Source organism: Bombyx mandarina, chromosome A1, assembly GCF_030267445.1.
Source record: "Bombyx mandarina strain Sakado chromosome A1, ASM3026744v2".
In the NCBI taxonomy this organism is placed as follows: domain Eukaryota; kingdom Metazoa; phylum Arthropoda; class Insecta; order Lepidoptera; family Bombycidae; genus Bombyx; species Bombyx mandarina.
The window spans coordinates 19934119-19960626 of record NC_143234.1 but is presented as its reverse complement, the minus strand read 5'-3'; the positions used below and the strand labels follow the sequence as shown (position 1 = coordinate 19960626).

The window sequence follows — 26508 nt, the reverse complement described above, 5'->3', positions numbered from 1 at the left end:
ATTTTATTTCTTAATTGTTAACCCACCAAAAGAAAAGGTAATCAAACAATTTTAGAACAATGAAAGCAATCTATCTTTCCTAATATTTAACTTACATACAACAATTTTAATGTTACAAAGTTTCAAATTTAACACTAATTTCAGTTTCCAATGTGTATTCTAATGAAATTAATTATTGCGGTCTATAAGATTTAAGTAAATAAACAAAAACTTAATGATAATATTGCAGGCAAGAACTAAATTAGCTAATAAAAAACACTTTGGATCAACAAAACTCCATAATTTTCTGTGTAACTAACAGAAGGTTAAACTAAAGTTTATTTTTGGCAAACAAGCCATCTACGCTGAAAACTGTTATTTTTAAATGTTTTCCTAGTAAGACGATGTTATGGATGTCACGAAATATTTATGAATTTGGTAATTTTAGAGAATTTAAAATTATAATATCGTCTTTAAGGAGCAAAAACTAATGAAAGCCAATCTTTATTTGATATGCAATATTTTAGTGGTTTTTGATGTTTTAAAACTTAATCAAAGCATAGGTAGGTTTTTGTTCATATTATATTTGTCTTAGTGATAACTGACCACAGACAATTAAAGTGCCAGTAATTTCTTATTATATCAAAATATACTTTTTTAATGATAATAATACATAATTTTCGTTTTCATAATACGTTAATATTATTTCGTATTTCTCATATTTTTATAATTTATAATCATTTATTTATTTATTTATTATTTGAACACTTAGAATAATTTAGAATATAAATTCAATTAATTTATATTTTTTTACATTTATCACTGTTCTTTCATGGTTATAATTGAATCTATGATATGAATAAAAAAATGGAATGTATCAACATTCATAAAAGTTTAATTGTTAAATTTATTATTACAATGTAAAAAACCATAAGAAAATATGAAAATTTCCACATTAATAAATCAATGGCAATATCAGTTAATTACCATTTGGAATTGCAATATGTAAAAGTGTAAAATGTTGAGATTCAATTGAAATATGAAATAAACATGTCTTTAAAAATTAATAATTTTTTTGTGTATATGTGTTAGTAATAAATTAAAAAAGGTTTTTTATTATTAATCAAAGCATTTTTATTTTATAAAACGGCATAATTGGATTTTACTTATGGTCTGACCTACAATGATATTTTTTAATTATTTAAGTGCAAAAAAAAGCAAGGAATTAAGTAAGCAAATCAAAGTTAAGTACAATTATTTCAATAAACAATGAACACCAAAAACTTCTTAAACTGTATACAATGTTTTCTGTGATCTTTAATCTACAATAACAACATTTCAGTGCAACAAGATTATTCAACACAATTAAAATAAAATTAAATAAACAACTAATTTTTAACAGAATTTATTATTACCATCAATCTAGATTCCAATTTGTGAACTGTTTTGTAATTTCAGTACATGTATCAAAATCTTAACAGATTTAAAAAAATGCCAGATTGACTATTTGATTATTTTTTTCTCAATAAAAATGTACAAATACCAGTAACTTTCATTTAATGACACTATAATTATGTACAGTGCAACTAACAGATGTTTCTGTTATTTGTTAATATGGTAATTTATATGGTCTACTATCACATTTTGGTCTAACTTGTACTAAAATGCCATTGATGTTGGTGGCATGGAGCACTCTCCTACTGTGACTCTGTAAGATGCCAATTCGCTTATACCGTGGTAATGTACAAAAGCAGCTACAATCACAAGAACATGGAATATTTGATGGGACTGAAACCAAATATCACATTTGCCAGGGAACCAACGTTCTGGCACTCTTAAGGCATAGAACATGGCACCTAAGATATAGAGTAATCCCATCAAAACTAACCAGCCCAATGATGCTTTGCTAACTTGACTGAACCAGCCTTCAGTAATCCCATAGTGAATTGCTGGGACTATACCAGACAAACCAAAGCCCATAAAAACTCCTGCTCTGAGAGGTCTTAGTCGAGGTTCTGAGAATCTATCCCACAAAGACACTATTATTGACAAAATTCCTAAAACAACTACTACAGATAGGTATATGATCTTCGGTCTGTAGTGGCAGTAGAAACTGTAGTACAACCATGGAACAAAGGAGCCCATGATGAGCAATGCTATTCCACAATAATCCAGCTTTGAGAACAGCTTTCCAACCATCTCAGAGTGGCAGTACAGTGTGTGATAGGCAAAAGAAAAACCGAGGCATACGATAGCGCCGACAAAAAAAACACCGAATATAACTTTCTCTTGCATTTGAATTTCGATAGATGGACGAGACAGAAAGTAGATCGCGACGCCAATGAATGCCACGCAGCCAAGGAGATGCGTCCAAATGTTACCTGTCTCAGTGTGGATTCGGAAAATTGATGCAAAACATGCGCTAAACGAAGGCAGAGGCGGTCTATGTCCTTTGTGTAAATAATCGTTGTCTTGCAGCCAACGTGGCAAATGTCTGAAATGGCACACGTTCCACGACGCCTCCCATACTTTGCGAACGAATTCCTCGGCCTGTTCGGCGGCGTTATGGGCCAGTGCTCCCAAATCAATCTCATCGGATAACACGCCAGCTTTCAAAACTTCAGCCATTTCGGCATCCAACAGATGTTGATCCTCCGGTGTTGAAGGCAGCGGACATCCTTCTTCTTCTTCTGCGAGGACTTCGTCGAGCTCGTCCATTTGAGAGGCAAGGCTCTCCGCATCGGGATCCCATCCTTGCCTGCGTCGCAATCCATCGGAGGACACGCTTTGGGATCCAATATCAGATTCCACTTCCCACATCTTCGCTTGTTTCAATCACGCGAAGATGGGAAATTGGCAACCATTGGCCGCCGTGACCTTTGTTAGCGGTACACGAACAGTTATTCCAAAATCAAAAGTTCAATTACGTCACAAAAAATTTACACCCAATGACTTCTGATTGTGTTGTTTTTGTTCGATAAAAATCACTTCGACAGACCACTAGCTTAAAAATTTTATACACTGAAATGAACTATCGTCAGTTACTATTGCAGAGGGTGCGATTTCCTACAGCTGTAAAAACTTTACTGACTATCGTTGTCGTTGTGGTACCTACCTACTGAACTCTATGCGTGACACTGCGTGAAGTGTGAACAGTATTATAGAACACTAGAATTAATCTTTGTATTATAGTCTATGGTAGCTAGTATTTATTATAGATGGATAACTTAAAGATCTCAGTTACCAGGTCATAAAATCCCTTAAAAAAAACTATAAAAGGTTGTTAGATCAAATTTATCAAATTAACCGATGGTATTTATTTTTTAGCTTAAATACATTTTTAAAATAATTTACCTATTTCATTTTCGATATCGGGATTCTGGAATTGAATATGTGTCAGAGCTCCTCCCTTCACGTGATTATGAAACTTAAATTTCTATAATTTTATTCTCTTATAATAAATTAAAATAGTTCTTAATAACAAAGGTACAGCTTAAAAATCTATATAGGACAACATTAAAAAAGTTGCAATAAAAATTTGCTTTTACCACGCTACGTCATTTTGAAGTCGACGTGATACGACGATAGAAGAGATCCAGAATACTAGTCTTGAGCGATGGGACTGTGCTGCTATATAATTTCGTGCTGTCGTGTACCAATTTTGTTAATAAAATACTTAACAGATTAAATCACACACATACTCACAAAATACTTCCATAACGATGTTACTCCTTCATCGTGGAAGACAATCGTGAACAGTAGTTGAGTACGTATTTCATTAGAAAAATTGGTACCCGCCTGAGATTCGAACACCGGTGCATCGCTCAACACGATTGCACCGGACGTCTTATCCCTTAGGCCACGACAAATTCAAGAGATGTAACAGATTAAACAAATTTTAGTACTTTCCAAGATAGAACCATTTTAATATATTACTCCACAAGTTGTTTAGGAGTAAAGTAATTATTTATACTATTAGGAATAAAATTTAAAAACTTGTAACACTGTTACAGTAATGGCTGGCTGCTATTGGATAAACCGACTAGTGGATGAACTAGATGACAATTGGTTTGACCAATTGCCAAAGAGTGTGTGAATGACAAGATAACCTCTAAACGCTAGAATTTTAAGAAAAATACTCAATTTTTGTTTTACATAACGAATAATAATGCATGCATATAAACTAGAACTTACTTTTTAAACATATTGATGTATTTGTAGCACAGTTAACGATCACTAAAAAACACAAAACCAATAAATTATTAGAGAACCACAGACTCTTGTCTTCCTCGAAACAAACAAAAACAGCCAATTGCGATTGACTACAGACTAATAATAAATTTAGTAATGCAAGATAGTGTTATGAAATATCAGTTTTAATTCTTACTTAGTCCCAAATTATCACTACAAGTAGTTGTTCGCCGGAGAAAAGTAAGATGACTAATTCAATGTTGATTTTTTCTTTTTTTTTTTTTTCTTTTTTTCCTACCTACCTTGAGCCTTGAGAGGCTATTTCAGCGTAACCCTAACTTTTGTAGGTGAGCTCACGGGGCTCAAACCTGATGACGTTGCTAACACGAACCCTAGCAAGAGCCGTGCTTCGCAGAATCTACCACCGGATCGGAAACGCGACACACTGAGAAAATCCGGCGAGAAACTCCGTGGGCTGTGTCTGAGAGTTAATTTACTCGTCGAGGCCTTCGTCGCAAGCGACGGGTTCAACGAGAACGGTGACCGGAGCTTGAAGTACCTAGAAGCACCGTTAGTGGATCGGGAGGATCCGAGATGACGTGTTTTGGGCGACGTCGACTGCTTTCCATTCTGTCCGCAGGATCGGGAATGTAGTTACCGGCGGCCACGATGAGAGGGTTCTCGTGTCGTGCCGCTTTATCGAAGTGACGCATCGACGCCGACTGTAGATACTTACTGATGGACTCTGAGTCCAGGTCGTCATGGAGGTCGAAGTTCCTGACGAACCACGGGGCTCCGACGGCTATCCTGCAAAAACGGGATTGAATAATTTGGAATCAATGTTGAAAATAATTGCAAAGAATTTATAAAGTGCTGCACTCAAAAGAGAACCGCATCTGTAGCTTTATGACATGACGGCTCGCTTTACTTTGTTCTCAAAATAAATAAATAATCAAAAAACATCATTTATATAATGAGCGAGTATCATCACAAAAGTCATGAGTAGTTAGATATTTCTAGTAATTAAAAAAAAAAATATTCCAACAAATTACAAAATCAATAAAAATAGACCTTCAGTTTTGCCGTGTTATTATATATGCATTTCTTTTTCTCATTGAATGAATGCGTTTTTTTTTAAATGGTACGGTATGGTACGGTACCAAAGTAGGTAGGTACCTACCATAAGTACGGTACCGTACCCTAATTTAAGGTGAACAGAACTGTCAATTTGTTAAAGTATCAAACGTCAGACATGCGCACATGTAACCGTTGCTGCTTGCTATAGGAGTTTGTGACAATGTACTGGATCTGCACACGGTAATGATTTTATTTTGTGAAGTTTGCAAGTAAATTACATCAATAATGGCAAATTTACTTGAATTACTGGTTACCGCTGACTGTAACAATCCTTTGTGGACAGCAAGCATCTGGGATTCACATATCGGTACGAATCTCATGACGTACAAAGGTGGAGGTACTGCCGAATCAAAAACGCTTTCTTTCATCGGTAACGATTATATAGCAGCAGTAGAAAAGACTAAACCAATATTACACATATGGCCCTTGAATTCACATCAGCCGGTCCAAGGAATGCGGTTTATTTTACCCGGGAAAGCGAGTGCCTTGTCTATAACCCGAGACGGCTCCTACATATGTGCTGGAATCGAAGAGAAAATCTACTTATGGCAGACTGCGTCGGGAAATCTGTTGACTATAATCAGCCGTCACTATCAGAAAGTTGTATCATTAAAATTCACACCAGATGGAAAGTATTTCATATCAGCGGCTGAAGATGGAATGGTAATGGTTTGGTCGCTTGCATCTGTGGCAGCACATCCAGAAATCGATCTTGTGACGCAGTCGTCTGCTGGCCAACATGACCCAGTTCATATCTTCTCAGATCATTCTCTACCTGTAACTGATTTGTTTATAAGTAAATTTGGTATGCATGGACGTCTGTGTACTGTGTCTAGTGATAGGACTTGTAAAATATATGATCTATCTACAGGAGAGATGTTATTGAATCTAGTCTTTGATGTTCCTCTGTCGGCTGTCACTATGGATGTTTTAGAATTGAATGTGTTTGTTGGAAGCAATGAAGGTAAAATATATCAGTTCAGCCTTGCCCATCCACCTAGGAGCAGAGATTTATTGATCAATTCTGAAAATGGATCTCCAGTCTTTACGTTACATACTAAAGCTATAACATGTCTCTCTGTCTCATTAGATGGTGAAACTCTCATGTCAGGTTCCAATGATGAGCATGTTATTCTATGGCACATACCTAGTCGACAGCCAATAAGAACTATAAGACACAAAGGGCCAATTACAAATGGATTTTTTACTGTAAATCTTCCAGCTATTTTTCAATCTGAATTTTCTCCTGACATAGTTCTACATAGTTTGGAGAGGACACTTGAAAAAGATTCTGATGAAGCTACTGAAATAGAAGTCTTGATAAATAAGAAAATTAGTTTTTGGCCAGAACAAAATTCGTATGAAATCAAAGAAATAATACAACAAACTGAGACTTCATTTATGGGACAAGAAAAGAAATGGAAAAATGAAATAGAAACTTTAAAAGCAGTAAATGCAAAACTTTATGCATTTTCTATAAATAAAGCCATAGATGCAGTTCCATTAGTGAATGAATCAATTATAAAAAAGGCTAAAAAGAAGAAAAACAATAAGAAAAATAAGTAATAAATATTTAATCAATGATCCTTGTGTTTTATTTATATGCTCAGTTATTTTTTATGTGGTTCTGTGAATAGTTTGTGCAAAGTTTTGTACTAACTTCTATTGTGCTATATACAAACTGTATTGTATAAAACAAGGTATGTGTAGTAATGAGGCCTTGTCTTGCATTAAGTAGAAACTTAAACAAAACCTCAAAATAATATTAATAAAAGCAATGTGCACTGTATTATATCGAAACAATGTGTAAAGTTTTATGGTACATAATAGCTTTAAATTTAATGATTTTGCCATTGATGTTGGTGTTTCTCTCCAATTATATGATATAAAATTCCAATATCTTCTTATCATAAACATTCCAACTGAATTTTTTACATACCACATATTGAAATTATTATCCACTTATAAACTTGTAAAAAAATACTATTAATCACTTTTTATAATGTAAAAACCAAATAAAGCCAAAAATTTATCAATTTCAATAAATTGAGATTACCTTTATTAGATGCAATTCAAAGAAAAAAATTAAATCTCAAATGCATATTCGATTTTTTGATGTCGTGTTATATTAGACTGTTACAATTATTCTCAATTCTTGGACTGTGTAATATCGGTACAGTACCGTGCTGGTATTGTTGTTGTAGTTGTAGTTGGAGTAATGGTAAAAAAAAAACAAAAAAATCCAATAATAGCCACTGATACTGAGCTTGTTAACCAGCCTCTAATAAAATGAAGAAGTGTATGCCTCATCATCACCAGCCCTGCTGGACATAGGCCTCTCCCGATCCACACCACTGAGCTCGGTCTTTGGCCCTCCTCATCCATTTCTTATTTGTGTATAGGTACTTCTTAATATTCCATTTGATGTAAAATAATGAAATGAAGCTACAACTATTTTCAACCCAGAATTTCTCGCTGCATTTTAGTGGGTCGCGATTCCCATCCGGTTGTAGATTGTGCGAAGGACTGCTCTTGCTAAGGCTAGTGTTAACGAATTCTCTCAGGTTGAGCCTGTGAGCTCACCTATCCGTCCGGGCATAGCTGGGATAGCCTCTTAAGCTACCAGCGAATAGTTAGGGGAAAAAAGCATACTATCGAGTCAAAGTAAAGACAAAAGTGCTTCTTTATCATGAAAAAAACAAAGTAGTTATTTTTTCGACATTAAAATTTAAGCCGAATAATATTGCTTTATGTAAGTTTTTAATTTTTCCACAATTCAGATTTGAATTTTGACAAAGTATCTGCTCTTTACTCTACGAATCTTGAATTCTTAAATTTCACTGTGTCTGATCAGAAGTCATTTGGATTATAAATGGCTGTATGATACCTAGTAATGCTTCAATCAATCTGTCAAATGTCACCTATGACTGGTAACGTTTTCCGTCCGACGTGATCCAACCAACGCATTTCAATTTTTCTGTTTCAAAATACGTTCGTTTTTCATTCAGCCAAACAATCTGTGTTAATTTTGAATCAAATCGCTTTTCACATTTAAAATTTAGGATACAACGAAGCAGTAAATATGTGTTAACAACATACATTCGCACGGTAATGAGTTGGACACAATTCAAATGGGGTGATCTTTGCGTCATAAACAAAACAAGTTGTGTTTACCATTTTTAGATGTCGAAGGCGGTTGTCATACCTGGCAGCAAAGATATCGGAGGAATGAGAGAGGAGCTGTCGATATCTCCCAGCGAAAAGAAAGATGGTGCCATAGGGCTCTTGAGCCGCTTTTTACGTTTCGAATCCCTAAAGCGATCGAGTCCAGTGAGTCCCACCAGCCTTGAACCTTCCGTCACGTACTATGGCGTCTATATACCGTGCGAGATCAAAAAGGGACCAGATGAAGGTATTTTTTTAAATTTCCTGGAATTATGAATAGGATTTGGTTAATAAAACAAGCATTGTTTCAAACTGTTGTTAGTTGGTATTATCGTTTTATCTCTGATAAAGTATGTAGGTCAAATCATGTTTGCTTAGGTTGATATGCAAAATTATAAATTTGGATATTTTAATATTTGCCATAGATAAATATTTCCTTAATGAACATAATGTTTTGACAGCAAAAAACTCTTACCAAAACTTTTGAATTAACTCTGATTAATCTTACAACATCTTTTACTTTATATTGCCACCGAAGGCAGACGATCGGCCTATGGTCTACTTGATCGTAAGTTGAACCAGTTAAGATTTTATAGATTTAAGACCACTAACACTTATTAAAATTTTAAGTCCTTCTTTTATTTATTTTTTTTATTTTTATTTTGCCCTTGTAGGCAGACGAGCATACGGCCCACCTGATGGTGAGTGGTTACCGTCGCCCATGGACTTCAGCAATGCCAGGGGCAGAGCCAAGCCGCTGCCTACCGTTTTCTCAAAAAGGAGAAATTGGTAACCCTGGTGACTTGATATATTTACCAAAAAAAGCTACCTGAAAGAAGGTTTGTGTTGATTTGGTTACACCCAATATAGCACAATTAAAAAGAAACTAAGATGCCAAATCAACAGACTAACAATATACAATTTAGATTTAGAGTTCACTAATGTGCTTGTGCTAAAGTATAAGTAATTATGCTTAGTTTAACAAATGCAAAATATTTTCCATTCATGTGAAGGTGAGGCCTGTGAACAACCATTTTGGCTTTGTCATTAATTCTCTTGCACATTATGTTGTTTGTTAAGAATGAAAATGCTTTAATTAAGATAGTCAATAATAACAATTTATTTGATTATATTAAGTTTATTGGCTTATTATTAGTTAAAAGATTGAGGTCAATGCAAATTAACAAGAGCTAATATTACAACTGAAAGTCTCTCAAGTACCCGGTGTTTACAATTGTTACAACACTTAACCTACTTAGAGGACATATTCACATCTGCTTAATACCAGACTAATTTTGAGCAAATTTAAAAAAATTGAGAAACTGTTTAATATTCTATGAATGTATCAGAATGCTTGTACAAGAATACTACTCTATTTTCATAACTTTCACAACAAATTAATGTCTTCCAAATACTGCACAGTGAATAGTTTGAAAAAATATTAACATCTTGAAGTTCTTGTACCAGAGCTTAGAAATAAATGAATAAATAAAAGACAGTTTTCAGTACAGCGTCAAAAAAAATACAAAAAAAAAATACAATTTATGTTTAAAAATCAACAGAAGCCCTGCATGTATACGAGAACAAGGCTGACGCTTTAGAACTCGTGAAGAGATATAAATTAGCAAGATTCAAAGCATTCCGGAACCGACAAGATGCTATTTCATTTGCACTACGGGGTGCCGAGCCTGTTGACTCCACAGACGGGAATGACAATTGTAAGTAAACACTACTATAAGACTTTTTTTTTTATTGCTAGATGGGTGGACGTGCTCACAGCCCATCTGGTGTTAAGTGGTTACTGGAGCCCATAGACATCTACGACGTAAATGCGCCACCCACCCAGAGATATAAGTTCTAACGCATTACTGCTTCACGGCAGAAATAGGCAAGGTGGTGGTACCCACCCACGCGGACTCACAAGAGGTCCTACCACCAGTGACTGAAGATTTGACTAAAGATTTTCAATTAAAAGAAGAAGGTATTAAATAAAGTGAGTTATATGATGTGACTGTGTTATATTGACTTAGAATTGTACTAGTCTTTTCTCTTTATGTGCTATAAATGTGACTAGAGGATTCTCTGGAGAGATGGCAGTAGTGTTCTCAGAGTTTAGCAGTGTACTGCAATCACACAGCGTTTACTGGTAGTAGGGCATATTGTATGGATATAGCAGATACTACAAGTAGCCACTGCAATCATTACTTCTGGCACGAAACAGTCATGAGTTTTGATTGATAGGGTAAGACAGTTATTATAAAATACAATACAAAAGATGCTTCTGCTTCATATCTCCAGTTAGGTGGTATTATTGTGATTACTGTGGATTGTGGTAACCACTTTAACACTAGCTGGGCTATGAATTCCCCAAATTTAAATAAAGGTTTTGACTGTGTTTTAAAATTTGCTTATTATACAAGCTAAAAGATGGTTACAATATATATATTTTTTTTATTGCCCTTGTAGGCAGACGAGCATACGGCCCACCTGATGGTGAGTGGTTACCGTCGCCCATGGACTTTAGCAATACCAGGGGCAGAGCCAAGCCGCTGCCTACCGATACAGACCAATACAGACTTTAATTAAATTAAAACAGTTATTCTATCCCTAACATAATGCAATATTAAGTAATTCTTTATATTTGGAGTCTGTAAATAAGAAACTAATAATTCTGTACATTTATTCACACCACAATAAACATAATTCTCATTCGAATCGAATATGTTGTTAAATTTACATTTGGTTGGCCCCAAATAACGTCACAGATAATTAATAAGAAGCGGCGATTTAAAAAAAAGAAAAGGAATGTCCTGATTTTTATAATGATATAATTTTACATCACACCAAAACATTGCAAACCAGTTTTTTAGGCACACAGCCAACAAACATTTATTGCCTACTTGAATCTATGTTTGTTTTTATTTGTAAAACAGATACAGAGTAATGACCTCATATCATTATAAACAGTGAACACGTTATCAAAATAACAATATTCAATCAATCAATAAATAATTTAGATAAATGTGCTTGTGGTAGTACTGTTTACTATGAATATGTCTGTCTCCAATATGTAATTAACGAATGTAGCATGATATAAAATATGTTTATTAAATATTTCAGCTACATTTTATGGATCATGTTTAATCGTCTAATCACTAACTATCTAGGTTAATGTTTAAGGCACTACCCAATTATGTGCGTCATTGTATATTTAGACTAATTTAATTAGTTATTTATTCAATTTCGTTACATGAATTGGACAAATGCCAAATACGTCGTACTCCTATTGTCTTTATATACTAGCGACCCGCCCTCGCTTCGCTTCGGAAACTGTAATTTATTATTGATTTCTCCACTATTAAATGGATGTCATTATACATATAAACCTTCCTCTTCAATCACTCTATCTATTAAAAAAACCGCATCAAAATCCGTTGCGTAGTTTTAAACATTTAAGCATACATAGAGACAGAGAAAGCGACTTTGTTTTATACTATGTAGTGATATCTAATTATTGTGTCTGAACAAGCTCACGGCCCACCTGGTGTTGGTTACCAGAGCAAATAGACTACGCGATGTCAATGCCGCCATCCGAACTTGCAATATACATGCGGGATCACAGTAAGCTCTGCCACCAGTGCTTTACTTAAACTTTTGGCTTACTTTTGTTGCCGTAGTAATATATGTGACTTTATAGTTTTTTATTTTATTTAAGTTTTAGTAAAATAAAATCGTAATTCAATGCTTGTGTGACCGTTTGTAAGAATAAAATATTCACACTTCGCACACAACAGAAGCGTAACTGATTGTTTTTCAAATAACCCAGTGATGTGTGTCAAATTAATTTTACTTTCCACTTTGTGCTAGTCTTGTTTCCTAAAGAATAATAATATTACAACAATCACCAATGTGATAATGTCGCAATGTTATTTATGATCTATTAGTTCAGCTGACTGATATTCATTTGACTGTATAGATCACTATTAAACATAACAGAATCAGCTAGTCCAGAGGTAGGCAACATTTTGAGTTGCCTTAGCCAAACATTACAATTTACAAAATTACAAAGGTTTTAAAGAGCCACAAAAAAAATTCTTGCCAACAATAAAACGAATCTAATTATTGATAAGAAAAATGTCTATTTATTTTTATGAAGTAGTGTTTTTACAACAAATTAGATAATACATGTATGGTATTATTAGATAATCACTTATTCTTTAATGAAACAATTAAATATTTACTTACAACAATGTGCTGAGAGATATGAGAATGGTGTCCAATCCTGGTTAGTCGATCCTGAACAATTTTAATTTTTTTTTTATATAAAATGAATAATATTTGCGCATGGGACTAAGGAGGTGCAGTTTTATATCCAAAGAGCCCCATGCGACTCATGAGCCGCAGGTTGCCGACCTTTGACCTAAACCAATCTGAAGATTACCTGAAAATAGCATCGAAATCAGTCCCGCCTTATAGAGGGACATATATGCATCGACTTATATATACATATTGTATAGATTACATGATTCTGTTTGGTTTGGTTTACAAAGCCATCTGTTATCCATGGGTGAAACTAGGGATAGGCCAAACGAGGCTTGTGGAGAGTACTTAACGGTAGGCAGCGGCTTGACTCTGCGCCTGGCATTGCTGAAGTACACGGGCGACGGTAACCACTCACGATCAGTCGAAATTTTAGCCATCAAATATTTTATATCTCGAACTTCTTGTTAAGTCGATCACAGCCCAATGAGTTTCTCCCCGGATCTTCTCAGTGGGTCGCGTTTCCGATCCGGTGGTAGATTCTGGAAGCACTGCTCTAGCTAAGGCCAGTGTTAGCAACACTTCCGGTCTGAGCCCCGTGAGCTCACCTACATGTTAGGGTGAAGCTGAAATAGCCTCTCAAGGCTATCAGCACAGATAGAGAAAAAAAGTCGAGGGTCAATGGATTTCCCCTTCGACATTCGAGATGACGAGATGCTAATAACTGTATTATGATATAACTGTTGATTATTTCCAGCTCTTATGGGAGAGAAGCCGTATCCATTCAAAGCGCCGTCCCCCCAGGACATGGTGTCGCTACGGAAGGCCATCGAAGCCGGACTGACCTGTACCGTCAGGGACAGGGTGTGGGACAACCCAAGGTTCTTAGTCAGCAGTGGGAACACACCAGCCATAATGCAGGTAGAAGTGATTTTTTAATACATGTCGGGATTTCCTTTTCCTTCTTCAATCCACTATCCACGCCATCTATTGAAAAATAAACTAAGCATGCGATAAAAGTAAAAACACTGTGCCGATGCAAAATTTGTGATTATTGTTGATCAATTCGTACATAAAACTCTTATCACTGAAAATTCAAAAGAACATTAACGAATTATGGAGTGAGTCAATAAGTTTATCCTTTTCTCAGTTACAACAAATACATTTAAAAACTCAAAACAATACATACACGGTGTATCCAAAGGCCCCCTGAAACTTAATGATTCTTAATTCAGTGATGGTCACTTTGGTACTATACCTCAAGTTAAATGTATTTTTTTTATTGCTTAGATGGGGGGATGAGCTCACAGCCCACTCGGTGTTAAGTGGTTACTGGAGCCGATAGACATCTACAAAGTAAATGCGCCACCCACCTTGAGATATAAGTTCTAAGGTCTCAAGTATAGTTACAACGGCTACCCCACCCTTCGAACCGAAACGCATTACTGCTTCACGGCGGAAATAGGCGGGGTGGTGGTACCTATCCGTGCGGACTCCCAAGAGGTCCTACCACCAGTAAAATGTATATCTAATATAATAATATTATTTGACAGGAAGGATCTCGTTACAACGCATTGCACGTAGCGGCCAAGTCTATGAATGCTGAGATCTGTAATCTCATACTGACGACCGTCGGGGACCCCGCCTTCGTGCAGAAACTGTACGGAGGCGATGCGGACCCGGAATCCTGCAAGGTGACTGAATTTCCATCTTACTTGTGTGGCTCCAACGCAGCCGGTGCCACGCTGGTGGTGCCACCAGTGGCTCGTACCCGCTACTTTGCATGCGGATGCTTTCAAAGCGAATATCCAGTGGAAATCAATTATTTATAACGGTTTGAAAAATCCCGACATCGTAACTCAAAAAATCTGATACAAAATCCAATTGATATTTATAATCCAATCTATATATCTTTTATAGCTTCTATGGGTGGACTATTATTAGTACTGATAATTACTGGTTTTGATTTTTATTACACGATGTTATTCCTTTACTGTGGAAGTCAATCGTGAACATTTGTTTAGTACGTATTTTATCAGAAAAATGAGTACCCGCCGGCGGGATTTGGCACAGCAGTATTAGTATAATAACACCGGGAGAGTAGTATTACTACTGTGTACTATATACGAATACGCCGGGCATCTCATCCCGCAGGCTACGAAGTCTTCAAATAAAATGTAGGATTGGTAACAACTGAACGTATGAAAAGAGTGTGGAACAGGGCGTTAAGATGTGAGTGAGAGAAAACGGAAAGAAATGGAAAAGAGAATGACAGAGAAAAAAGGGAAATGGCCAAGCCGGTTAAAAAAATAAGCAAGGCATATTAAAAGCGTTAATTTATTTTTAATTATCATTATAGCAGAAGATTTTGGAACAGTGAAAGTTTTATTTTATGCTCCTTTTTTAATTCCTACCTATGCTGATAACCTTGAAAGGCTAGTTCAGCATAACCTTAACAAGTAGGTGAGCTCACGGTGCTCAAACCTGACGACGTTGCTAACACGAACCCTAGCAAGAGCCGTGCTTCGCAGAATCTACCACCGAATCGGAAACGCGATCCACTGAGAAGATCCGGCGAGAAACTCAGTGGGCTGTGTTTGTGGGATTTTATGCACTGCGATCCCTATTCTACAGAAATATAGTGAAAACTTTAAGTCGTTGACTTGATCTTTAGCCATTAATATAAATTTGTTGTCTTCAGGAATTCGCGGGCATCCTGGTGGATCGTTACCTGAACACCCCGGACAAGGCCATGAACGAGACCCCGCTTCACTTCGCCGCCAAGTTCGGTGCCGAGGAGGTGGTGGACGTGCTCACTTCCTTCCCGCAGTGCGACCTGTCCGCCGTCAACAAGTACGGAGAGCAAGCCAAAGATGTGAGGCGCCGTCACATGTGTTGTTGCTCTGAACAGTTTGTTTTTAATTTTTTTATTGCTTAGATGGATGGACGAGCTCACAGCCCACCCGGTGTTAAGTGGTTACTGGAGCCCATATACATCTACAAAGTAAATGCGCCACCCACCTTGAGATATAAGTTCTAAGGTCTCAAGTATAGTTACAACGGCTGCCCCACCCTTCAAACCGAAACGCATTACTGCTTCATGGCAAAAACAGGCAGGGTGGTGGTACCTACCCACGCAGACTCACAAGAGGTCTTACCACCAGTAACATTGGAGTATTCATATTGGATATGAATGTTCCTCCAGATAATATGCAAGCGAGCGTCGGGCAGGGTAGAGGAGCGCGCGGGCCGCATGGCGACGTTGCTGCAGCAGCGCTACTACGTGCCCGTGCTGCACTGCGAGGACGGCAGCGCCGCGCCCGAGGTCGGCCGCCCCTTCACGCCCGCCGCGCCGCCGGTGAGCACGCACCCCGCCCCCAACACCCCGCGCCCCCGGGCCCCAACCCGTCATTAAGCTATACTAGTGGCCCCCCGGTAGTCGACATCCGACTACAATTGAGCCCATCAGCGCAAAAGTAATCTAACCCACAATTTCGTATATTCAAGCTTGTATTTTTTTTCTTTCTTTTTTTTTTTGCTTAGATGGATGGACGAGTTCACAGCCCACCTGGCGTTAAGTGGTTACTGGAGCCCATAGACATCTACAACGTAAATGCGCCACCCACCTCGAGATATGAGTTCTAAGATCTCAGTATAGTTACAACGGCTACCCCACCCTTCGAACCGAAACGCATTACTGCTTCACGGCGGAAATAGGCGGGGTGGTGGTACCTACCCGTGCGGACTCACAAGAGGTCCTACCACCAGTGATTACGCAAATTATAATTTTGCGGGATTGATTTTTATTACACGATGTTATTCCTTGATCCGATCCAATGATCGGAGGCGCTGGCGGGACATCACAAGGAGTAAAATCATGTCGAATTATAATGGTCACGACCCTCAGCAGTGAGGAAACGACGCGAGGAGGAGGAGTTATTCCTTCACCGTGGAAGTCAATCGTGAACATTTGTTGAGTACGTATTTCATTAGAAAAATTGGTACCCGCCTGCGGGATTCGAACACCGGTGCATCGCTTCAACAAGAATGCACCGGACGTCTTATCCTTTAGGCCACAACGACTTAAAATGTATGACGTATATTGGAATTTATTTAACATATAATAAATTTGGATGTAAAACCTGCCTATCCACAGTTTCATCCATAGATAACATACAGCTTTGTAAACATTATTTTTGCGCGGATTGTTTTTTGGCTTACTCAAATTCAAATTCATGAAAATTCAAACCTAATTGCCTCCATACTAACTATGATAAGCTTAGGCCACTTTTGCGCTGACGGCCTCAATTAATTGAAATTATAAGTTCGTAGATACACTATTGTCAAAGACACTATAATCTATAATCACAGTTGAAATTATAAGTTTGTACGCTATTATGATTCTATTGTCAAAGACTATTCTGCCATAATTGACAGATTTCGCCAATACTACACTTTAGACAAATATTAATAAAGACAAACATTATATATTTAATTGAATTTATTCTCATATTTTCAATTCAATTTCAGCATATTTAATTTATTCTCAATTTGGCCACAGACAATAAGCAATAAGAAAAGTTTGACAATAAACAAATAGTATGCATGCGTATGTGTGTCAAATATATGAATTGATTTAATGTATTTTTTATACATAATTACAAAAAATATTAACATTCTGCACTCCTCTATATTCTCTACAAATGTGGGAAATTTCATACTACTACGTCCGCGCAATTTTTGTAAAAAAGGGTACAAAGTTTTTGCTTCACGTATTAATATATAGATTCTATATATATGACTTGCCACCGCCCCTGCAGAGTATAATCTTATTTCGTCATCTTTTCACTTAGCTGTTTAATTGCTAATGTGGCTTGGAGTTGACTTTGATGGCGTTCTGTCTAACACATTTCTTGGAATTTGTTTTTAGTAACCAATTTTTTTTTCAAATCCTTGGTTATCGTGCTCTTGTTCAGAAGGTTTTAATGATTTAATCTATAATATAATATATATAAATCTACAGTGGTTTTTACGGATGTTCCATTATAACTACTGAACCGTGCATCCGATTGACTTGAAACTTGGTATCCATGTAGAAAATACATGTACTTAATGGATAGGCGTTAATGATGAGAATCTTTGTGGGAGTGAGAAATATTAATGTTCATTTTAAATGGCCAGCGAAGTGGACGGGTACAGCTAGTTCTATAAAGCTAGCTAGTTTTGTTTTCTTTTAACTTAGCTGTTAATAACCAGCTAGGAAATATCCTAAGGTGGCTTGGAGTTGACTTTGACGATGTTCTGTCTAACAAATTTCTTGGTTTTTTTTTCTAATCCTCGCTCATCAAGCTCCAACTTAAAAACGTTTTAATGATCTAATGAATGATACGACTGAAGCTAGCGTGTGTTTCGTTGGGCAGGACATAAACTTGGATCCCCTGAGTCCGCGGTACGAGATCCGCGCGTACGCCGGCCCCATGCGGGCGGAGCGCGCCGCCAGCCTGCGCGTGCGCTGGAAGACTCCGCCCCGCGCCGCCTTCCGCCTGCACGACCTCGCCAAGGGACTCGAGACCGTGGGCAGGTACCGTCTGCCGACCAACCTGCTCCTCTAGGTCTCGTGTCGAAAGACTGATGACCACATAAAACTGGTGGTAGGACCTCTTGTGAGTCCGCGCGGGTAGGTACCACCACCCCGCCTATTTCTGCCGTGAAGCAGTAATGCGTTTCGGTTTGAAGGTTGGGGCAACCGTGGTAACTATACTTGAAACCTCAGAACTTATATCTCAAGGCGGGTGGCGCATCTACGTTGTAGATGTCTATGGGCTCCAGTAACCACTTAACACCGGGTGGGCTGTGAGCTCGGCCACCCATATAAGCAATAAAAAAAAACCGCGCTAAAAAATTGTTTAGCAATTTATTCTGATGTAAGCTGCTAAGTAGTGACGACATATAAACGATCGCCAGTGTGCTTAGTGCGAGTTTTTAACGTTCTCGATAGCGTAAAAGTTAACTCAAATTTGAATGCAGTTGGAACGTTTACGTACGTTTGCCGCTAGGGGCGCTGTTCCAACTGCATACAAGTTAGAGTTAACTTTTACGTTATCGAGAACGTTAAAAAACTCGCACTAAACACACTGGTCCTAAACACGCCGCCTGCCACAAACGAAGCAGTCCAAAAGTTATCATAGTATAAAAAATATTGCCATTTAGCGGTAAAACTTTCATGTTGTCATAATAAAAACATTAGATATCATCAAAAACTGTTAGAACCATCAGCCCAAATTTACAAAACCAAAAGTAGAAATCCTGAAATTTTTACTTCCTTTTTTCTTTTTTCAGAAACCTAGCTAACGAAATGAATGTGGATTGGAAGGAATACTGGCCATTTTTGGAAACCTTTACCGATCTGAGGACTACAGAGGGACTGACACTCTTAGAGAACTATTTGAAGGCCAAGTACGAGAGCGCGTGGTCGCTCGCGTACAGTGACAGTTGCGTAGAGTCGCGGCTGGAGGACTCCTCGGTGTCCAGGATTGCGCTCAGCCTGTCTCACAACAGTCCCGTGGTCGAAACCAACCTCAGCCCCATGTCGGAACTGTGCGACGCGATGAGAACCTGCAAGATATCAAACGAGCGACCCTCTCATTGGAACAGAACCGATCCGGTCAAGCAAAGGTTGTGTCGCCAGCCCCACAAGCTCGCCGCCAACGGGGACTCATCGCCCATCGCCAACCACACCGTCAGCCGGCTCCTCTGCATCGAGAGGACGTGCCAAGTGTTCGCCAAGAGGATAGCGGACGCGCTGGCGCTCTCCCTCTCCCTCCGCTCCGAGGCGAAGCACCTGCAGCACACGATCTCCACGTACATGGACGACGAGCGTTTTCAGAAGATCGACTTCGCTCTGATCCACTCGCGCCTGGCGCAGCTCGTCGTCTCCAAGCTGAGGCAGCGGACGGAAGACGTCAGCACGTTACTAGAGTTTCTAGTGAAGCTGCGGTGTCCCAACGAGGACATCTTCAGTTCAGACGAGGAGAGGCGGCCCGGCCACCGCGCTCGCCACAAGCTGTCCCAGGTCATCGACGAGCACGTGCGCTGTCTGTCCAGCTTCGTGTGCGAGGAGCTGAACGAGGCCAAGGGCTGCAAGGGCCCCGCGGTGTCGGAGAGCGAGTGCTCGCTGCTGTGGGAGCACGCCTGCAAGTGCCTGTGCGAGTGGAAGGTGGAGCTGGACCGGAGCAGCAAGAGGAACTCGTCCTTCCGGAAGAATCGCTCGACCCTGTCCACCAGTCCGAAGAGTGACAGCTTTATAAGGAGATTGAACTTTGACCATGACATCGGTGAGTATAAAATTCGTAAATTTAATTGAATTATTATTTGGTTTATTAACTATTTGCAGACAGAAGAATTTAGATAATGTTGTACTGAACCCGTAGAAACTACAACGTGAGTGAGTGATCTGTTGCACTGAACAATCGTTATAAATGTATGAAAAGTACACTAGTGACTGCTTCCCATTAGAAATTAGCAGTCTAATAATCTGGACTCCTCCATACTCACACATCCCGATTTTACCACCACATTTTTACTATGATTTTTTCTACTTAAATTTCGCTCATTAACCCCAATTAGCAGTTCGTAAGGAACGTCAACGTACACGACGACCTGGGCCTCGAATACGGAAACACACGGAGTCAGCGTCGGAACGGTACTTCGATAAGGCTATGCGTCATGATAATCGCCTTATCGTTGCCGCCGCCGACTACTCCCCGAATCCTGATCACGGGGCCAGTCACCGTTGATGCCCTAGATACGTCCTTACGGATCCATCAGATCCAATAACCCTTGCGTTAGACGCCTTCAGCTCTAACATCATGAACAAGCTTAGGGACCCCGGTAACCGTACTTGTCAACCTCGACAAAGAGGTCGACGTGCAACCTAACCCATGCATCAGCTCGCTGAGTTTCTCGCCGGATCTTCTCAGCGGGTCGCAATCTCTATCCGGTAGTAGATTCATTCGCGAAGCAGTTTCTCTACAGTTGTTAGGTCTCGTTCAGAGGCGCTCGGGCAGTTGTTAGCAAATCCCACCCCTCCTGGCTGAGCCTTTGCTCGCCCACCTGCCCTGATGAAACTGGTAAGCCCTCGAGCCACCAGTAATACCACATTCATAAAAAAAACCTATTAGGAATATAATTAATAAATAAAAAGTATCTTTACTATATCTCATTTGCTATAAACATAAAATAAAAAATGGCACATGACATGTATTATTTCAGGCGACGGTAAACTCCAGAACGTTGAATTTGAGAAGCCGGTGTTGCTGAACTCTCCAGCCGGCGACGGCGGCCCCACCCTCGTCACCGTCCAGATGGACAAGTGTCAAGTTGTCGAGGCTGAGGTATTGGAAAACGATTTTATTAACAAACTAGCGACCCGCCCTCGCTTCGCTTCGGAAACATTAAAACACACATGAAACCAAAAAAATAAAATAAAAAAAAATAAAAAAAAAGTAGCCTATGTTCACCTGGGACAATGTCGGCTTCTAATGGAAAAATAATTTTTCAAATCGGTCCAGTAGTTTCGGAGCCTATTCGAAACAAACAAACAAACAAATCTTTCCTCTTTATAATATTAGTATAGACAAGCGGCCCGCTCCGGCTCCGCTCGGGTCTTTAACAAAAATTTCAACGATATTTGACGTTGTTTTATTTGTTTTAAATAAAAGAACACTTATTGCGGCATAACTATAATAGACATATTTGTTTTAGTCCGAGATTGAGGTTATTATTTTTATTTAATTCTAGTATAAATGAAATGCTAATGAGTGTAGTAGGGATGCAAAATCTGAAGAAAATGAAATAAATAAATAAATAAAATAAAATATGCTTTCGCTAAACTTTTTGTAAATAATAATGTGTTCTACAAAGTCAGTCAAGTTTTCGCAGGGCACGCGATGTAAAGAATATTTTAGGTAATTTTTACACCTTGGGTAACATTATTGGAGTTTTAGTAACGATCCCTAATTTTTTTCAAAAAAGATCATAAGCCTTATGTCACTCGGGAATAATGTAGCTTCCAAACAGTGAAGGAATTTTTCAAATCGGTTCAGTAGTTACGGAGCCTATTCAATACAAACAAACAAATCTTTCTCTTTATAATATTAGTATAGACAATCGCTGTTGTGACAAGTTAACCAAACTATAATGAAAAACCATGAGATGAGCTCTACAATTGTAAATTCCTTACGATTATTTTAGATATATAGCTTAAATTACAATTTGACAGTTATCAGAAGATGAATCGATAGCGTCGTGCAACTCTGAAGGGGAGGAGGCGTACGTCACCGCCTCCGAGCACTCCGAGGCAGAGGAGGAAATGTTCGAAGCACTAGACAGGGCTGCGGCCGAACCATTCATATACGGGTAAACGAATGCATTTATTTCTATTTGATTCTCATTTTTATTGTATGTATGTACGCATACAAAAACGACAACTAGACATATAATAGCACGACCTAAAGATATTTGTCTTATCTAACGAATAAAAAGTTGTCCTAAAAACCCGTTAAATAATTGTTGTAAGAACCCTTTAAATAATTGTTGTAAAAATTCTTTAAGTAATTGTTGTAAGAACTCTTTCAGTAATTGTTGTAAGAACCCATTAAATAATTATAGTAAGAACAATTCAAATAATTGTTTTAAGAACCCATTAAATAATTGTTTGTAAGAACTCTTTAAATAATTGTTGTCAGAACCCTATAAGTAATTGTTATAAGGACCTGTTAAATACTAGTGTTATAAGCTAAATATGAACGAACGTTTCTTATTTGTTGCTTAGGTTTGTGGACTCACAGCCCATCTGGTGTTAACTGGTTACTGGAGCCCATAGACATCTACAACGCAAATGCGCCATCCATCTTGAGGTATAAGTTCTAAGGTCTCATAGTTACAACGGCTGCCTCGCCCTTCAAACCGAAACGCATTACTGGTTCACGGCAGAAATAGGCAGGGTGGTGGTACCTACCCGCGCGGACTCACAAGAGCTCCTACCACCAGTAAAACCTTACCACCTTCGCAGCGAGGAGCCCAGCAAGGCGGACCGGCTGGTGTACGACGCGCTGGCGGACTGCCGCGTGTCTCCCGACGAGTACCCCTGCGTGTACCGCTGGCGCCACGCCGTCGGACTCTACGCGCCGCGCGATAGGAACAGGTCGGCCCCCAGTGTGCTTAGTGCGAGTCTTTTAACGTTCTCCATGGCGTTAAAGTTAACTTAAAACTTGTATGAAACTGTGTACTTAGTGCGATGAACGATGACCGATGCTTAAGGTACCTAGAAGCACCATTAGTGTATCAGGAGGATTCGAAGTGACGTGTAACCGCCGCTAATAAAGTTAAACAGTACAAGTAAAGTTGATTGATTGTTCGCAGTTGGCGAGAGCACGAGCAGCGCGCCGAGAGCCGCACGTTCGCCGCCCCCGCGCACTGCTCCACGCCGCGGGGCGGGCCGGGGGGCGGGGCGTGGGGCACGCAGGGGGGCGGGGCATGGGGCACGCAGGGGGGCGGGGCGGGGGGCGCGCCGGGGGCCGCCAGCCCCGACCGCACCATCTCGCTGCAGGTATAGACAGAACGTGGGGCTGGACAAGTGTTATTAAGCTTTCCTAATTCTGCATCTATGTTCATGAGTGGTCATGGCCGGTCACTTGGTACGTAACTGACGATCGGGGTCTGCAGACGTCAAAATATGAAAACTGATTGCGGTCAAGCTTTGTCAATGTAATGTCTGCACGAGTGTGAAGGATAATGGTATGATACGTTAATGCCGCCAATAATTTAATAAATGGCCGTTATTGCATTAGACGGTGGTAGGACCTCTTGTGAGTCCGCAAGGGTAGGTACGGCCGCCCTACCTATTTCTGCCGTGAAGCAGTAATGCGTTTCGGCTTGAAGAGTGGGGCAGCCGTTGTAACTAGGTTGTCAAAGTGGGTGGCGATATTTACGTTGTAGATGTCTATGGGCTCCGGTAACCACTTAACACCAGGTGGGCTGTGAGCTCGTCCACCCATCAATACAGTAGAAAAGAAAGGAAATAATTATTACTATACTCACAGCGAAGCATGATTGGTTTTCAATAGCCTTAAATATAAATGTGAATGTTTGTGTTGTGAGCAACTCAAAACTACTTGGTACAGTCGGTGGTGTTTAATGTCGGCAGGTGTCGCGGTGGCTGCGCGTGACGGGCCCGAACTCCCCGCGCTCGGCCCCCGCGGTGCGGTCCGCGGGCCACAACGTCAGCTTCGGCTTCTGAGTCGACGGGGGACAGACGTTGGACTTCAGGTCGAATTGACTTAGAAAACCTTTATCCAGTGAATGGCGCGACGGTTTCAATAAATATTCTATCGATAGGCGTTTTAAATTTACATTATTATTGATATCGATACCGATACCGATAAATAATACAAAACGCGTATTAGAAAAATAATTAAAGTTAAACAAAAGTCGCATCGCTGAGAGGTTTTCTAAAATTGAAACAATTATCTTGTTGTGTAGCTGTGATATTGTATTCATAAAGATACATTATAATAGTTTGGAAATTGAGTTTTTTTTTCTTCAGTTTTTTTTTTTGTATCAGAATCGCAACCGAAATACACAATACAATTCGAGGGGTGAATGGCTCTATTTGGTTTAAAAGTCATTTATCTTTGTAATTAAAGGTGCTTTTTATTTGCTACTAGCGACCCGCCCTCGCTTCGCTTCGGAAACTTTAAATTTTATTATTGATAGCTGAGTCTCGCGATGTTAGCCGCGGTTATTGTCGTACCGCGGGTGACGCCGCGGGCCGAAGCTAGTTTAAAAAAATCATCAGCTACCTATCTAGTGAAAGTCTCGTCAAAATCGGTCCAGTCGTTCAGAGATTAGCCGGAACAAACAAACGGACAGGCAAAAATTGTAAAAAATGTTATTTTGGTGTATGTACCGTATATATATGTTCATTTGCATATAGTAAAAAGCGGTTATTTCAATATTACAAACAGACACTCCAATTTTATTCATATATAATATATAGATTAGTATCAATAATTCGATGTTTTTAATTGAACTTCAATTAAGTTTACTACATTCAAATAGCTGAAGAAATATTTTTGTTATATTTTTCTAAAATTTAAAATTTAAATGGCTCACAGGAGTAAAGTCGCAAAGATGTCGCTTAAACCATAATAGCATTTAACCCCTCGATATGTTAAGTTCGTAATCTAAATATAGGGTTTTTTAACATCAAAAATGTTAAAATTAAAACTAACATGTGTATGTTACTTACTTTTTCTTATTCATATGTGACTAAACAATTAAAAAAAAATGGTTTTATTGTTATTAATATTCTTAAATATGCATAATTTTGACGAGTGGCCAGTATGCATAATAGAAGTTTTAATTTCCTTGACATGTGAATAAATATGACATTACATTTCAAAAAAAAAAATTGCAAGTCGCAGAATGTTACATGCAACGTTTCAATCTGGCAGTGTACCTTATTTAAAGGATAAATCTCAGTTTATTTTTTTGTATAGTATAAATATTAATTTTATGTGTAGTTGTAATAACGATGAATTACTAATTTAGAAATTTTCCTCTCGATGAAAGACATCCTAATTATGTCCTTTTCTGTATTTTGACAATGTGTATCTAAAATTTTATTATGATTAATTGAATATTGAGTTGTGAGTGCAACAAACAATCTCACATAATTCATAATAATAGTATTGATAAATATTGTTTTCCGGTTAACTTGGGATGATAGTTTATTTGGACCTATTTAGAGGCGGTTTGTTTGTATCCTGTACAGTTTGGTCGCGGACTTCGACAGTTATATATATACATATATATATAGTTATTTTGGTCCGAAGAGGGTTTTTAAATTGTAAATTTAGGATGATAAGTTTTAAATTTATGTTAGACATTCAATGTTTGCGGGACATGATATTGAATTGAATTGATTAGTTAAAATGTTTGACTTGTGTATAATAATAAATAATTATAGTTGATTTTTCGCTTTGCACTGAAGTGACGGATACCAATAGAAGGTTTTTTTTTAAACATTTATATTAAGGCATAAGGTACATAAAGACAGAGTGATTACAACAACATTAATATTCTAAAACACTTTCAAAACTTGCTTAAATATAATCGAAATACTCGAAAATTGAGAAAATTTATAATGTTCTTTTTTTTGTAATTTTCCATATTGCATTGGGAGACTCCGTTTATAAAGAAAGGCCTTAAACAAATAATTTAAGAGGATTGAATAAAAAATTTAAAATAGTTAAAATTATTGTTCGTTACATTTTACACTCGTGATGATAAGGTTTATTTTTTGACTATTTTATTCAAGAACCGTTCGTTCTATTTAAAACTATATTTTTCTAATTTCAACATACGGTTTAGTGGCGGGTTCGTGATCTTGTGACTTCAGTTGTATCGAGTTTGATTTCGATTTTCGGTAAAATGTATAGAGAGAACACTGGATTTATATTTATATGACAATAACATAATAATGAGGTAATATAGCATTTATAGAGTCGTTTTAGATGTATAATATTATTATTGTATTACGGACTTGTATAAAGTGTGAACGTTGTACCGATTAAAGAAATGTTTGTACTTTCATATTATAATAAATATAGATAGATAGAAAGTAAATTGAATATCTATGTTGTTGTTGTTTTTTTATACATAAAATGCGATTTGATTTATACAGATAGATATAAAGAAATTATGACACACATT

At 38.1% G+C, this 26508-nt stretch overlaps 4 protein-coding genes across 6 annotated transcripts in view; 2 read left to right on the top strand and 2 right to left on the bottom strand.

Annotated features, from left to right (window-relative positions):
- MCTS1 (malignant T-cell-amplified sequence 1 homolog) overlaps positions 1-4312 on the bottom strand; it is a 31838-nt gene extending 27526 nt beyond the window's left edge. Inside the window, exon 1 of the mRNA XM_028174028.2 lies at positions 4174-4312. Coding sequence (XP_028029829.1) covers positions 4174-4184 — 11 coding nt within the window. The 5' untranslated portion in view covers positions 4185-4312. The remainder of the gene's footprint in view (positions 1-4173) is intronic.
- On the bottom strand, positions 1089-3148 carry AdipoR (adiponectin receptor). The gene has a single exon (XM_028174027.2). The coding sequence runs from the start codon at positions 2797-2799 to the stop codon at positions 1639-1641; it is 1161 nt and encodes a 386-aa protein (XP_028029828.1). The 5' UTR covers positions 2800-3148; the 3' UTR covers positions 1089-1638.
- A 56-nt stretch (positions 4313-4368) lies between the features above and the next one.
- Positions 4369-6891, top strand: LOC114242702 (WD repeat-containing protein 18). The gene has a single exon (XM_028173957.2). It carries the CDS (start codon positions 5533-5535, stop codon positions 6871-6873), a length of 1341 nt encoding a protein of 446 aa, XP_028029758.1. The 5' UTR covers positions 4369-5532; the 3' UTR covers positions 6874-6891.
- A 1344-nt stretch (positions 6892-8235) lies between these two features.
- Ankle2 (ankyrin repeat and LEM domain-containing protein 2) lies at positions 8236-26506 on the top strand. Of its 3 annotated transcripts, none has more exons than XM_089739316.1 (15): positions 8236-8415; positions 8500-8719; positions 9011-9040; positions 10035-10190; positions 13490-13653; positions 14286-14426; positions 15434-15607; positions 15938-16090; positions 18153-18313; positions 19072-20066; positions 21004-21125; positions 22013-22149; positions 22805-22936; positions 23155-23341; positions 23939-26506. In XM_089739316.1, exons 2-15 carry the CDS (start codon positions 8536-8538, stop codon positions 24029-24031), a joined length of 2829 nt encoding a protein of 942 aa, XP_089595442.1. In that variant the 5' UTR covers positions 8236-8415; positions 8500-8535; the 3' UTR covers positions 24032-26506. The 3 variants fall into 3 exon arrangements, with proteins under 3 accessions (XP_089595442.1, XP_028029792.2, XP_028029793.2); XM_028173991.2 differs by having other exon boundaries at positions 8491-8719; XM_028173992.2 differs by lacking the exon at positions 9011-9040 and having other exon boundaries at positions 8491-8719.
- Positions 26507-26508: the final 2 nt, after the last annotated feature.